At 53.5% G+C, this 12,261-nt stretch overlaps 2 protein-coding genes, 1 long non-coding RNA gene and 1 other non-coding gene across 4 annotated transcripts in view; 2 read left to right on the top strand and 2 right to left on the bottom strand.

Annotated features, from left to right (window-relative positions):
• Positions 1–5,660, top strand: part of PFDN2 (prefoldin subunit 2) — a 12,875-nt gene extending 7,215 nt beyond the window's left edge. Inside the window, exons 2-4 of the mRNA XM_025860586.2 lie at positions 4,358–4,446; positions 4,560–4,683; positions 5,359–5,660. Of these exons, the coding sequence (XP_025716371.1) occupies positions 4,358–4,446; positions 4,560–4,683; positions 5,359–5,535 (390 nt within the window). The 3' untranslated portion in view covers positions 5,536–5,660. The remainder of the gene's footprint in view (positions 1–4,357; positions 4,447–4,559; positions 4,684–5,358) is intronic.
• Positions 5,056–5,128, bottom strand: TRNAK-CUU (transfer RNA lysine (anticodon CUU)). The gene has a single exon. It is a non-coding gene; the product is annotated as a tRNA-Lys (tRNA).
• Positions 5,661–5,866: 206 nt separating the features above from the next.
• Positions 5,867–7,659, bottom strand: KLHDC9 (kelch domain containing 9). The gene is made up of 4 exons (XM_025860576.1): positions 7,142–7,659; positions 6,699–6,858; positions 6,409–6,607; positions 5,867–6,142 (listed from the first exon to the last, which is right to left on the bottom strand). The coding sequence occupies exons 1-4, from the start codon at positions 7,657–7,659 to the stop codon at positions 5,976–5,978; spliced, it is 1,044 nt and encodes a 347-aa protein (XP_025716361.1). The 3' UTR covers positions 5,867–5,975.
• A 152-nt stretch (positions 7,660–7,811) lies between these two features.
• LOC112814947 (uncharacterized) lies at positions 7,812–9,224 on the top strand. Its single transcript, XR_003205897.2, has 2 exons — positions 7,812–7,939; positions 8,708–9,224. It is a non-coding gene; the product is annotated as an uncharacterized lncRNA (long non-coding RNA).
• Positions 9,225–12,261: the final 3,037 nt, after the last annotated feature.

The raw sequence follows: 12,261 nt of genomic DNA, 5'->3' as shown, positions 1-12,261 counted from the left end.
ATCCTGGAGTCCCGGGATCGAGTCCCGCATCGGGCTCCCTGCTCAGTTGGGAGTCTGCTTCTCTCTCTCCCTTTACTGCTCCCCCTCCACTTTTGCTGTCTCTCGCTCTCTCTCAAATAAATAAAATCTTCTAAAAAATTTAAGGAATTGATGTGCTTTATTTTATTCTTAATTTTTTTTTTAAAGATTTTATTTATTTGACAGAGAGAGTGAGAGGGCACAAGTAGGGTTAAAGGGAGAAGCAGGCTCCCCACAGAGCAGGGAGCCCAATGGAGGGCTCGATGCGGGACTTGATCTCAGGCCCCTGGGATCATGACGTCAGCCGAAGGCAGACGCTTAACCGACTGAGCCACCCAGGTGCCCTGATATGCTTTATTATTATTTTTTTTGAGAGAGAGAGAGAGAGCCGCATACACTCGAGTGAGGGGGAGGGGCAGAGGGAGAGGTTCTCTCTCAGAACCAAAGCAGGTTCCATACTCAGCTCAGAGCCTGACGTGGGGCTCCATCCTATGACCCTGAGATCATGACCTGAGCCAGAATCAAGAGTCAGACACTTAACTGACTGAACCACCCAGACATGATACACATTTATATGTGAGCACATAGAAGGGGTTAACATATGGGATGTGTTAACTAATTTTATTTTGGTAATCATTTCACAATATGTACATACATCAAGTCATAATGTTGTATACCTTACACTTACACAATGTCATATGTCATTATATCTCAGTAAAGCTGGGGCGGGGGAAGAAAACCATGTCCTGTATAAAATTGTTTGTATGTGCCAATTATGAGAATGTAAAGAGCTCTGCATAGTTACCAGGATTGCAGTTACTTTTGAATAAACAGCTGGTATTTTAATTTAATTGGATTCTTTTTCAGTAGGAATGTTTACATGTAAGATGATGATTTTAGTAGGGTTGAGAGAATCAACACTGACCTGGCCATCCCTGCTTATACCAGACAACTTTAGGAGAACGGGGAGTAAGGGAAAGAGAAGGAAATTTAATTCTAGCCATAAGGGAGAAGACCATTAGAAAAGTTGTATTTTAACAGGAAGAATGTGGGAATAGATCACAGCCCTTCTGTCTTCATTATGTGGCAGACCCCAGAGATGGCAGGTTAATATTAGTTTATTTTACATCTAATTTCCAGTTAGGTTACAGTTAGCTGCTAAGAGATGTCATTTTCTTTAAGTACACCAGTGGCTGAAATTTTCCATAAAACTGTGGTAACTCATACATTTCAATAGATTTATTCTAGTTTGACATTTGATTACAAGTTCATAAACTGGACCAGGAGGAAATAGGGGTTGTTTATTAACAAGAATGTTTGAAGAAAAATTGGAATTAAAAAAAATCTCTTTTTTGCCTTTAGTTGTGTTAAATTGGTGGTTGAAAAGTAGATTCTTATTAATTACTAAGGAAAATAAGTTCAGGCCTCAGAAATTTTAGACTCTTAAGCTGATTTCATTGGTGTATTTAACAACATACATCTAGAAGAGTGGGTCATTTGGGTGCTAGGAGAGCATCTAGAATCTGGTTTAGTTGTGGAATTTTCTTAGGTGAATTTATTGTTTTTTTTTTAAGATTTTTTATTTATTTATTTGACAGAGAGAGACACAGCGAGAGAGGGAACACAAGCAGGGGGAGTGGGAGAGGGAGAAGCAGACTCCCCAACGAACAGGGAGCCCGATGCGGGGCTCCATCCTAGGACCCTGGGACTATGACCTGAGCCGAAGGCAGACGCCCAACGACTGAGCCACCCAGGCGCCCCTTAGGTGAAATTATTTTGATCTGTAACACTGACAGTGGAGAAAAAGCTAACTATAAATGGAATAGTTTGGTATAGGCAGTGGAGGTGAAGGAAGAACAGCTTATAAACGAGTTAGGTTCTCAAGGCGTCTGTTGGAACGAGTGGACAGAGTGGACGGAGTGGACGGAGTGGAGATGGATCGGTGGGGGCCTGGAGATGCAGCACGCTGCTCGAGTGGCGGGGTCCTAGCCAGACCTGTTCCTTGGCTTTTTGAGCAGTAGAGGGATGTAGGGGTGGCACAGGTTAGCCGTTAGGATCTTACTAGCTGGGGGCGCCCGGGTGGCTCAGTCGTTAAGCGTCTGCCTTCGGCTCAGGTCATGGTCCCAGGGTCCTGGGATCGAGTCCCACATCGGGCTCCCTGGTCCGCGGGAAGCCTGCTTCTCCCTCTCCCACTCCCCCTGCTCGTGTTCCCTCTCTCACTGTGTCTGTCTCTGTCAAATAAATAAATAAAATCTTTTTTTTTAAGATTTTATTTATTTATTCATGAGAGACAGAGAGAGAGAGAGAGAGGCAGAGGGAGAAGCAGGCTCCCAAGGAGCAGGGAGCCCGATGTGGAACTCGATCCCAGGACTCTGGGATCATGACCTGAGCCGAAGGCAGACACTTAACCATCTGAGCCACCCAGGCGCCCTAAACAAATAAAATCTTTAAAAAAAAAAAAAGGATCTTACTAGCTGTCAGTGAGCCTTGCAGAGAGCGCTAGAGATAAAAGATCCTAGTAAGGTTGAGGTGGTTGTTCATTAGTGGCAGTGAGACTGGACATGATGTGAACGGGAGTGAGAGCTTCAGCAGTAGTTTGAGTGGGTGGGCTCACTGCTCTCCGCTGAGCAGGAGGGGCCGGAGGGGAGGCCGTGTGGGTTTGGAGAGAAGGCTGTGATAGTAGTTAATGTACTCTCCTGCTTAGAGAGTCCTTTCATACTAACTGGTTCACAGGATACAACAGCTCAATAGAGTAGGTTCCCTGTGTGTTTCACACGTGAGGGAACTAAGGCTCGAAGAGAGTAACCCCGTGGTTCTCAGTTCTGGCTGCACTAATAGAATTATGTGGGAGAGCTTTTGAAAATACTGAGGCCTGGGGCATCTGGGTGGCTCAGGGTTAAGTGTCCCACTTGTCTCACTCTTGATTTCGGCTCAGGTCATGATCTCGGCTCAGGTCATGATCTCAGGGTCATGAGATCGAACCCCAGGCTCCGGGCTCAGTGCGAGTCTGCTTGGGATTCTCTCTCTCCCTCTGCTCTTCCCCCACGTGCATGCACATTCTCTCTCTCTCTCTAAAAGTAAATAAAATCTTAGGAAAGAAAGAAATACTTATGCCTGGGCCTCACCCAGTGATTGTGTAATTGTTCTGAGACGCCACTGTTCACGCTACCCTGGGGATTCTGATGTGTAGCCAGGGTTGAGAACCATACGGTTAAATGTCCGAGGCCATAGAGCCAGTATGCGGCAGAGACAAAACCTGAAACCCGGTCTTTTGTCCCTGGGCCCCAGGTTTTCCTTTTTTTTTTTTTCTCCTACCCCAGCCACCCCCACAATTTGCTGTCCTCATTACCTTTTCTACCTTTCATCTGATGTTCCTCTCCACACACAGTCCTCAGCCCTGTACTTAAAGTCATGGGGGTGGTGGTAGTAGTACCCAGTCTGGTTTTCATGAAATTTTAATTCCCTGCTCCATTTCTGGGGAACAAGGAGCTCGTAGTAATCATTCCTCTGGGCCTTTACATACGTTACTTCTTATGCATCTCTTGCACCCCTTCTTCTCCCAGTTTCTCATCCTTCAGGCTTCAGTGAAGGCAGTGTGTCTCCGCAAGCCTGTGTTAGGGTTTCTAGGCTACAGAAACGGACTCTGGCCAACGTTTTTTTGTTTCTTTTTAAGTAGTGTTTTGGAAGGAGAGTGGGTCATTCAGAGAATTGAACACAATGAGAAGAAAGATTCAAGAACTGGGTCACACCAAGTTCAAGAACCAGGCAGCTTTGGGGATTTCAGGAAGAGGGACCGAGGATCATCTGTGCAGGACAGCTAGTTGTCTTGGCTCCCACTGTCTTCTAGACCTCTTTGTCCCTCCCCCAAAATCGGTTCCTATACAGAGACTCTGGTATAGAACAGGTCGCTGCCCCCGTGGTCAGGGAGCATGGGTCCTGTGAATAGTAGCCCCACAAGCAGCCCACTGAGCTCAGGAAGGGCAGTTTCCCTGTGGGAGGAATGCTGGGCAGCCCCAAACGAGAGTTACCCACTACAAAGCCTTTGCAGACAGCTCTCTCTCCCTGCAAGTCTGAGCACCCCCCCCCCACCTGTAGTACACGCGCCTGTCCCTCCCCACGTGGAAGCCGCAGGAGGGCCCGGCACAGTTCTCACACGCAGTAGGCTCTCCGTAAGTGTTGCGCGAGTGGAAGTCCTGACAGACTAAAGGTAGAAATCACAAACTTGGGTTCCACTCCTTTTCCGAGGTAGGTGTCCAGAGCTTGCCCTCCTGTGTTGTTTCCGGAGCCTCTGCCATGTCCACCGTCTCCTCTCTCACTTAACTCTTTCTCGTCTTCTAAGGTGATTGCTGGCTTCAATCGCCTTCGGCAGGAACAGCGGGGTCTGGCGTCCAAAGCCGCTGAGCTGGAGATGGAGCTGAACGAGCACAGGTGAGGAGGTTGGGGAGCAGCAAACGGAAGGAGAGTTGGCCGGGCCATTTTGTGAGGGCTGGTTGCGGTCGGTGGGGCCAAATTCTCAGCTGCGCCTTGTCCTCCTGCCGCAGCCTCGTGATCGACACGCTGAAGGGGGTGGATGAGGCCCGCAAGTGCTACCGCATGGTTGGAGGTGTGCTGGTCGAGCGGACGGTCAAAGAGGTGCTGCCTGCCCTGGAGAGCAACAAGGAGCAGGTGAGCAGGGGTCCCTGAGAAGCCCTGGGCAGCTGAGGGGTGTAGGCCAGTGGGTGGGAACCCATGTTGAAGACAGCATAAAAAGCCTGTTAGCCTGTGCTTTTTATGCTCTGTTAAGTCTAGACTCAGACAGGAGTAGTTTCGGGCTGCCAGCCTTTTTCCCTGCGCTCTGTGACCTGGCCGATCTGGGGGAGAGGGGGCAGGGAGAGCCGTGTTTCTCACAGTGTAGTCCATGGATACCTGCGTCCAGGTCACCTGGAGGACTGATTTTAAAATGCAGCTTCCTGGACCCATTGATTCAGAACAGTTGGAGGTGGGTGGGGCCTGTGGAGTGGCTTTTTTTTTTTTTTTTTTTTATAAAAGAATCCTCGGCGCCCGGCGTGGGGCTTGAACCCACAACCCTGAGATTAAGGGTCGCATGCTCTACCAACTGAGCCAGCCAGGCACCCGTGGAGTAGCGTTTTAAAAACAAACAGCCCAAGTGGTTCTTAATGTACATTAAAGTTTATAAATCATTGTGTTTGAGAAAGGCGTACTTTTAGTGCCTGGCTCTCCTGTTAATACTTGGTGAGGCTAGAGGTATCATCCCTCCATCACATCCCCAGCCATAGTCCGTACCAGGCAGGGGAAGGGAGTCCTGAAAGCCTCATGTAATCCCTGTCGCTTGCCCTCTAGATACAGAAGATCATTGAGACACTCACACAGCAGCTTCAGGCAAAGGGAAGAGAATTAAATGAATTCCGGGAAAAGCACAACATTCGTCTCATGGGGGAAGATGAGAAACCAGCAGCCAAGGAGAACTCAGAAGGGGCTGGGGCGAAGTCTAGCTCGGCCGGAGTGTTGGTCTCCTAGGGATCAAGACCTTTGCATTTTTTTCTACCCTAACTCCCACTTCTTCTAATTTCTCTTTATTGTTATTATTATTATTTTCTCTGCTATTGTAATATTTTTTTGTTAATTAAATGTTTTGGTCAGAATGCTTAGCTCTAGCCTGAAGCTTTTTCCCAGTATGAGGGGTGGGATCTGCATGAGGCATGGAAAGCCTATGACTTGTGGGGTTTGGGTCCAGCAGGCTAATGGCTCATGATACCAGAGGAGGTCCCATATTTTATCCTTTCCCTTGCAAATAAAGATGTGGCTACTTGTTGACTACCCTCCCCCCAAAAAAGATTCACAGACAAAGTTGACTCTCAGATCGAAATTTAATAAGCACTTGAAATGAGACAGATAGCTCTGGTGGTAATGGTTTATGAGTTTGCAACAAAGCAGAGGCTGTGTCTTGGCACTGCTCTTTAGATAAATAGGTCCAGGGTGCAAACCTGTGGACTAGGTGTCCTGCCATCCTCACCAAAACCCCCAACCAGGTAAAGCTGATCATTCCAAAGGCAGGTCCGATGGCCCACGCGTTTCAGCGCATGGTCTGCGCAGGGGAAGTGGAACCACGTGGAAGGGGGCTTGCCTGTTGGGTCAGAAAGTGCTCAGTGAGGCAGCAGCATCTCAGCACCGTGGGGCTTCTGCTCCTCACAAGACCAAAGGTTTGCCCCGCCTTTTTTCTCCTCACTTGATTTATGGGCCTCTTCACAGTTGAATACTCTGTGTATTCCTTTAACTTGTCAATTTTTGCTCCTCCCTACCCATCACTCTGCCCTCTCTCTGCACCTGCAGGTTCTTCCATGTCCCCACCTTCTCCCCACCTTCTCCCCTCCTCAACCAGCCAGCCCTCACGGGTGTCATAGACGTAGAGGTCATTGCAGATGGTATCTCTGGCTCTGGTCAGAGTTTCTCCACCAAACAGCACGGCGAAGGGCCCCACCACAGAACATGAGTGATGCCGAAGTCCCCGAGGCCCCTGCTGGGACCCCTGCCCAGTGCTCACAAGCCTGGCAAGCTGTTCCATCAAATGGGGGGCAGCAGGTGGTTCCTCCTTCCGGAAGAAAGAAGGGGTTGGCTGGGGGGATTTGGGCCTCACCATTTTAGCCCCCTTCCACCCTCAGCAAGATGTGAGTAGATAATACCTTAATCTTTCCCGGACTCCAATGCCCAGCTACTTCTGGTTCAGCCGAGTTGCAACCCCCAAAGAGCAGCAGCTGGTGAGCTGGGTGGGGCCCGGGAGTCCGGAGCAGGGCGGCACAGTGACCCGAGCGGGAGGCTGTGTGGCAGCCCTCCTCCTTGTAGCTGTGGGGATGCAGAAGTTCGGCCCGGAAAACAAAAGGGCTGTACTGCCTGGGCCCCAGCACCTTCCTTTCGTGGCAAGCCCAGAAAGGAGGCCGGACGGTGCCGTGGGCGGAGGAGAGGAGGGTGATACCAGCCGAGAGCGCGCTGTGCTCTCTTGTCACGGTGGATGCGGGGGAAGGGGGGGTCAGGGTGTGGACAGGGTGCCCGCGGTTCTGCCGAGCCTTCGCTTTTCTAGAGCACGGATGAAGGGAGGGTGAGACGTTTGGGGCAGGGGGTGCCATACCAGTAGGTGCGGGCGCCGGGGTCCAGCCTCAGCGTGTAGATGCTTCCGTAGCGACGCTGAGTGCGGGTCCCACCCTCCCGGCCTGCCACCCGCAGCTCTCGGTCTGAGATGCGGGTGCAGGTGTGGCTGCTGAGGCCGGCGGGGGGGCAGCTGCCGGGGGCCGCGCTCCACGCCTCCCACACCCCGCGCTCCGTGTCCAACGCGGCCACCGTGGCCAGGCGGCGCGCCCCGTCCCAGCCGCCCACCACGCAGAGCCAGCGTCCGCCCGCAGGCACTGCGTCGTGGTGGCTGCGCCGCGGGCCGCCCCGGGCGCCCATCTGCACCGCCTGGCCCGCGGCCGGGTCGAAGACCACCGTATCGCCGCTCGGCTCTTTTGCCCCTCCGGCCCGGAGGCCCCCCACCAGGTAGAAGCGGCCCCGCAGCTCAGTGCAGGAGTGGAAGGCCCGCGCCAGGAGCGCGTCCCGAGCCACCGGCCGCCAGGTCCAGCTCGCGCCCCCCGGCGGCCCCGCCAGCGCCATGGCACCCCCCGCACCCCCCCTGCCCCCGGAGCTTCCCGAGTCCCTGCCTCCCACTCCCGTCGCCCAGCAACTGCCGCTGCACCGGCAGCGCGACCGCTGCAAAGTGAAGGTCGCAAAGCACCGGTTACCGTGGAGACAGGAGACCTGGGTAGCTGCGGGAATGGACGGTGCTGTCACCGTGGCGACGGCAGCTGGGCGAGGTCCAGAACAATCCTGGAAGTCGGGGGGCAGCCAGGGCCCCAGAAGGACCCCTGTTATCTAAGCTGCGAGCGGATTTGAGGTACAGGCGCGGCTCTGCAGGGGCAAGGGGGACACCCGTTTCCAAATCCACCTGCCCTCCCCAGGGGTGAGTCAGAGGGGGAGGCCGGGAACGGGGCCCAAGCACTGGCCTGGGAGTCAGGAGATCCTGGGTTCTGGTCCCAACCGTGCCCCCGACTCTCAGGGTGAGTCTCTGTAGGCCTCCTCGGCTTTCTCATTTATAAACTGTGCTGTGTCTTTCAGAAGACGTTCCCTGCTAGAGCCTTGACGGTCCTGGTGGATTGGGGGGGGGGGGGAGCGTCCTTTCTGCTCTGGCCACTAGAGGGTGGTAGAGCTTGCCTCTCAGGGCACATCGTGGGGGGGGGGGAGAGAGAGAGAGAGAGAGAGAGAGAGAGAGAGAGAGAGAGAGAGAGAGAGAGAGAGAGAGAGAGAGAGAGAGAGAGAGAGAGAGAGAGAGTGTGTGTGTGTGTGGTTGGGTTGGGGGTCGGTGAGGGAAAATGCTTAAGCCTCCGAGAACTTTTCACTACTGAGTCCTGGGATGGATAATTCCTTATTTCAGCTTGCCTCTTAGGCTGGTACAATGCAAGGAAACTGCGGGACGGTGGCATCTGGAACTGGAGATGAAGGGCAGGGAGTTTCTATAAGATCCAGGGCAGAAGCTGCCCAGCCTTAGAAGCTGGATGGGGGTGTAGTAGGGGAGGAGGGAGAAAAACAGACTCCCGCCCCTCCCTGGTATCTCCCTTTTATTCAAGCCAAGTCCCTGAGCCTCTTCCCAACTCTGTCCCTCCAGGACCCAGTGAAGAATGAAGAGGCCCAGATCCAAGCTGACTAATTTTGGCTACGGGAGGAAATGCAGACAGATTTCTACTCTGCAGAAACAAGAGTGTGGGACAGAAACAGGACGTGTGTCCCCAGTGCCGGGCTGCGAATGGAAGTGATGGCTGCTACTTTTGCCTTTGGTTTCTACACATCAGCTAATTCCCCATCATGCCCCAGGAATGGAGGCATAGAGAATGACCAGGGCTGCAGTGGGGAGGAACGTGTAATACAGGGGTCTGATGGCATAGGCCCCCTGACCTGAACCTTTGGTCCTCAGAGAAAACAGCATGGAGAGACGGTGGGCAGGAAGGCGCAGAGAGACCAGAGGGTCACAAGACCTGTTTCCCACTTGTTCCTGAAGCCGAGATCCAGTAAGAGCTTTGAAAGTCTCTACCCACTCATTTCCAGATTTCCCAGGGTCTACGAGGTCTAACAGAGAGGATCCTCAGTTTTCCCAGATCATGGAAACAAAATCTCTAAAAAAATCACCAACTTTTTTTTTTTTTAAGATTTATTTATTTATTTGAGAGAGAGCACGAGTGGGAGGAGGGGCAGAGGGGGAGGGAGAGAGAATCTGAAGCTGACTCCTCACTGAGTGCAGAGCCTGACACGGGCCTCCATCTCACGACCTTCTGATCATGACCTGAGCCCAAACCAAGAGTCAGACGCTTAACCAACTGAGCCACCCAGGTGCCCCCCATATCACCAACTTCTAATGTCCCTGACTGAAATCTGAAAGCCAGCCTTCTCCCCAAGACTTCTCTGACTGGCTAGGCTCCTAACAGCGGGACTCGAGATCTATCATACTCCCAGGATTTAGGCAAGGAGTTGTCTGGGGGGTGGCCCTTGGTGGCCTATATGCACATTTTGCCAGACTCATTTTCTTTCTTTTCTTCCCCCAGAGCTTTTATTTTTTCAAAGTAACCTCTACACCCAACGTGAGGCTCGAACCCACAACCCCGAGATCAAGTCACATGTTCTGCTGACTGAGCCAGCCAGGTGCCCCAGGATAGACTCATTTTCTGCCTCTCCCCATCCCAGGGGCCTTTCCAGCTTTTCTCTCACAGCTCAGTGTTCCTTTTCCCAGCTTCCACTCTGACTCTGTGTCCTCGCTAGTTTGCATTTCACTTGGATGTAGAACCTGAACCTCACCTACTCCTTGGCCATCCCCCCTCCAGTCCGATCTAGTAGCTGGAGGTGTTTCCATTACATAGACCCAGGGGAGGAGCTGCTTAGGACTCCTACCTCCTCTGGTTAGTCGGAATCGAGCCCAAATCTTGGAGAAGGCAGAAAAGAATCCAGGGGAAAGAGCAAGGCGGGGGTGGGGGACGGGTGGACGGGGAGAGAACAAGACAAAAAGGAAAGAGAAGCCAGTCTGCCTTTGTGTGACGTCATACCCCAGAGCAGCATCTAAAGTGGTCTGTGATGGCCCTGTCAGGGTTCCAGAAACTGAGGGGCATTAAGACAGAGTGAAGGGTGGCCCTGAAAGGGGACTGTGTGAGAACAGGAGAAGAGCCGCCAGAAGGGCTCCTTTTCCGGCCCTGCTTTCACCTGCTAGTTATATCCAGGGACAACCTCTGTGCAGGAGCGGGGCTGGGGGCCAGACCATCCTGAAAGTCTCCCAGGCCTGACAGGGCCCTCTGGTGGCCATTTCTGGTGAACAAGGGTGCCTAGAGCCCGGCTTCCCAGTCTCAGATGTCTGTCCCCGCCCCAGACCGCTACCGGCTCGTCTCAACCCTCCACAGAACTCTTAACTCTGTTTTCTCCTTCCCCTAACTTCACTCCGACCCTGGAGCCATCCCTGGTTCTCAGCACTGTTCCGGGCACAAAGGCTGGAGACGTTCTCCAGACCGCCTCCACCCCCCTGCCTGTGTCCCCCAGGCTGTCCCACCCTCCCTGGCTCCTCCTCTGCTGTCCTCTGATCTTCTGCGTTTTTCCCCAGCTCCTTCTGGCCAGTTGACTGCCTGGCCCCATGCCTTCCTGGCCCTAATGCTGGCTCTTTGCCCTTAGTTCGGCCAGAATAAGGGCATGGATGAACAGAGGGACAGAGGAATGGCCAGGACCAGAGCCGGCGGTGAGAGGCCAGATCGTGAGAGCTCTCGCTCCACTGAGACGTGAGCAGGAAGGAGTGTGAGGGAAAGTCGGGACTGTGAGCAGACAAGGTGGAGCGGAGAGGCGATCAGGCAGGTTGGGGGTGGGGGGAGGTGGGCTAAGGATGCGGAAAAACTGGAATTGTTAAGGGACTTGGTGATGCGCAGTAGGAAAATGTCACTGGGTCCATGGTGAGTGGTTGAAGTGGAGCGCAGGAGAGGGAAGTAGGCGGAAGGGGCGGCAGTGGGCAAGGCGGCGTTCAGAAATTTCTCTTCTGGTCTTTCTGTCTCTGTTGCAGACTTTGTCTCAGCTTCTTTGTCTCTTTGAATTACTCCTCATCATCCCTCCGTGTGTGTCTATTTCTCACCCTACTCCTTTCTTTCTCTAGGCGTCTGCCTGTCTCCGTGTGCCCTGAGGTCTGTCTCTCACCAGCTCTACTTTTGGGTTTCTCAGTCTGCCCTGCTCTCTCTCGCCCTCAGTCCTGCTGAACAGAGCCAACACTCGGACTTTCCTGCAAGGAGCTTTGGAACCTTCCAGGAGTGGCCAGGCTTCTCCCCTTTGGCTGCATTGTAGCCTGGAGGCTGTCCCCGGGCACTGTCCCAGGGTATCAGTTCCTGACGAGGACCTGAGTGAGCTGCAGTGTATGGGCCCTTTCCAGGGCGTAGGACTTCCCCACAGCAGACCGCAGAGCATGGCGGCCCGGGCCCAGGAGGGAAGCAGGCTAGCAGGGGGACTTAGACTCATCTCTGCTCCTCTACCCTTTCCTTCCAGTTCATGGACCAGTGCTCCCTGATCCTGCAAACTAGCACAGGAAAGAACTCTCACTCTCTTTCTTGCTTCCTGGCCCTTCTTTTTTTACACCACTTCTAGAACTGAAAGAGAAACAGGCTCAAAAATGCTTCGAGGTGATGCTGGAGGGCAGCGACTTAGGGCTGCCTGCAAGGAAGGCCTGCAGTGCCTTTTGGGGCCAGTGTGGGGAGATGCTCAGGAGGGGAGTCCCGGGCCTGCCCTGCTGGGCTTGCACCCCTGCCTTCTGCCACAGACCGGGGCAGCTGAGTCGGGGGTGACAGGAGCTCAGGCGATGGCCAGGAAGCGGCTGTCTTCGGTTGGCAGAGGCAGCATACCCGCCGCATCCAAGCTGAATGTTTGGATGAGTGTGAGAAACTCCAAAGGCCTGGTGCTTCCTGAAGGCGCCTCTGGTGGTGCAGGCTCTGCAGGCCACCTGGGCCCTGGGGGCTGCCTCCATGTCTCCCCACAGGTGGGCTTCCTGGGAGGGGCCTGGTGCCTTGTGTGGTTGGGACGAGACTGGGAGAGGGCAGGGGGGCACAGCTTGGGATCCTCACTAGAATCCGTTCTCTTGCCAAGCGCCCAGGACCCTGCTTGCCTTTGCTCTTACCCCTCCCTGCTGCTGTACCCCCCGCTGCCACCGTCCCC

The sequence above is a fragment of the Callorhinus ursinus genome, unplaced genomic scaffold, assembly GCF_003265705.2.
Source record: "Callorhinus ursinus isolate GAN/ISIS: 27379988/994484 unplaced genomic scaffold, GSC_fseal_2.0 scaffold88, whole genome shotgun sequence".
NCBI classification, from domain to species: domain Eukaryota; kingdom Metazoa; phylum Chordata; class Mammalia; order Carnivora; family Otariidae; genus Callorhinus; species Callorhinus ursinus.
This window is presented reverse-complemented; position numbering and strand designations above follow the sequence as displayed.

Bases quoted from the DNA above. Each gene is read 5' to 3' on its own strand.
- KLHDC9 (XM_025860576.1), bottom strand. From the start codon at position 7,659: ATGGCGCTGGCGGGGCCGCCGGGGGGCGCGAGCTGGACCTGGCGGCCG. The intron at 6,859-7,141 runs GTATGGCACCCC...GCATCCCCACAG, and splicing joins CCCGGCGCCCGCACCTACTG to CTACAAGGAGGAGGGCTGCC. The intron at 6,608-6,698 runs GTATTATCTACT...TTCTTCCGGAAG, and splicing joins GGAGTCCGGGAAAGATTAAG to GAGGAACCACCTGCTGCCCC.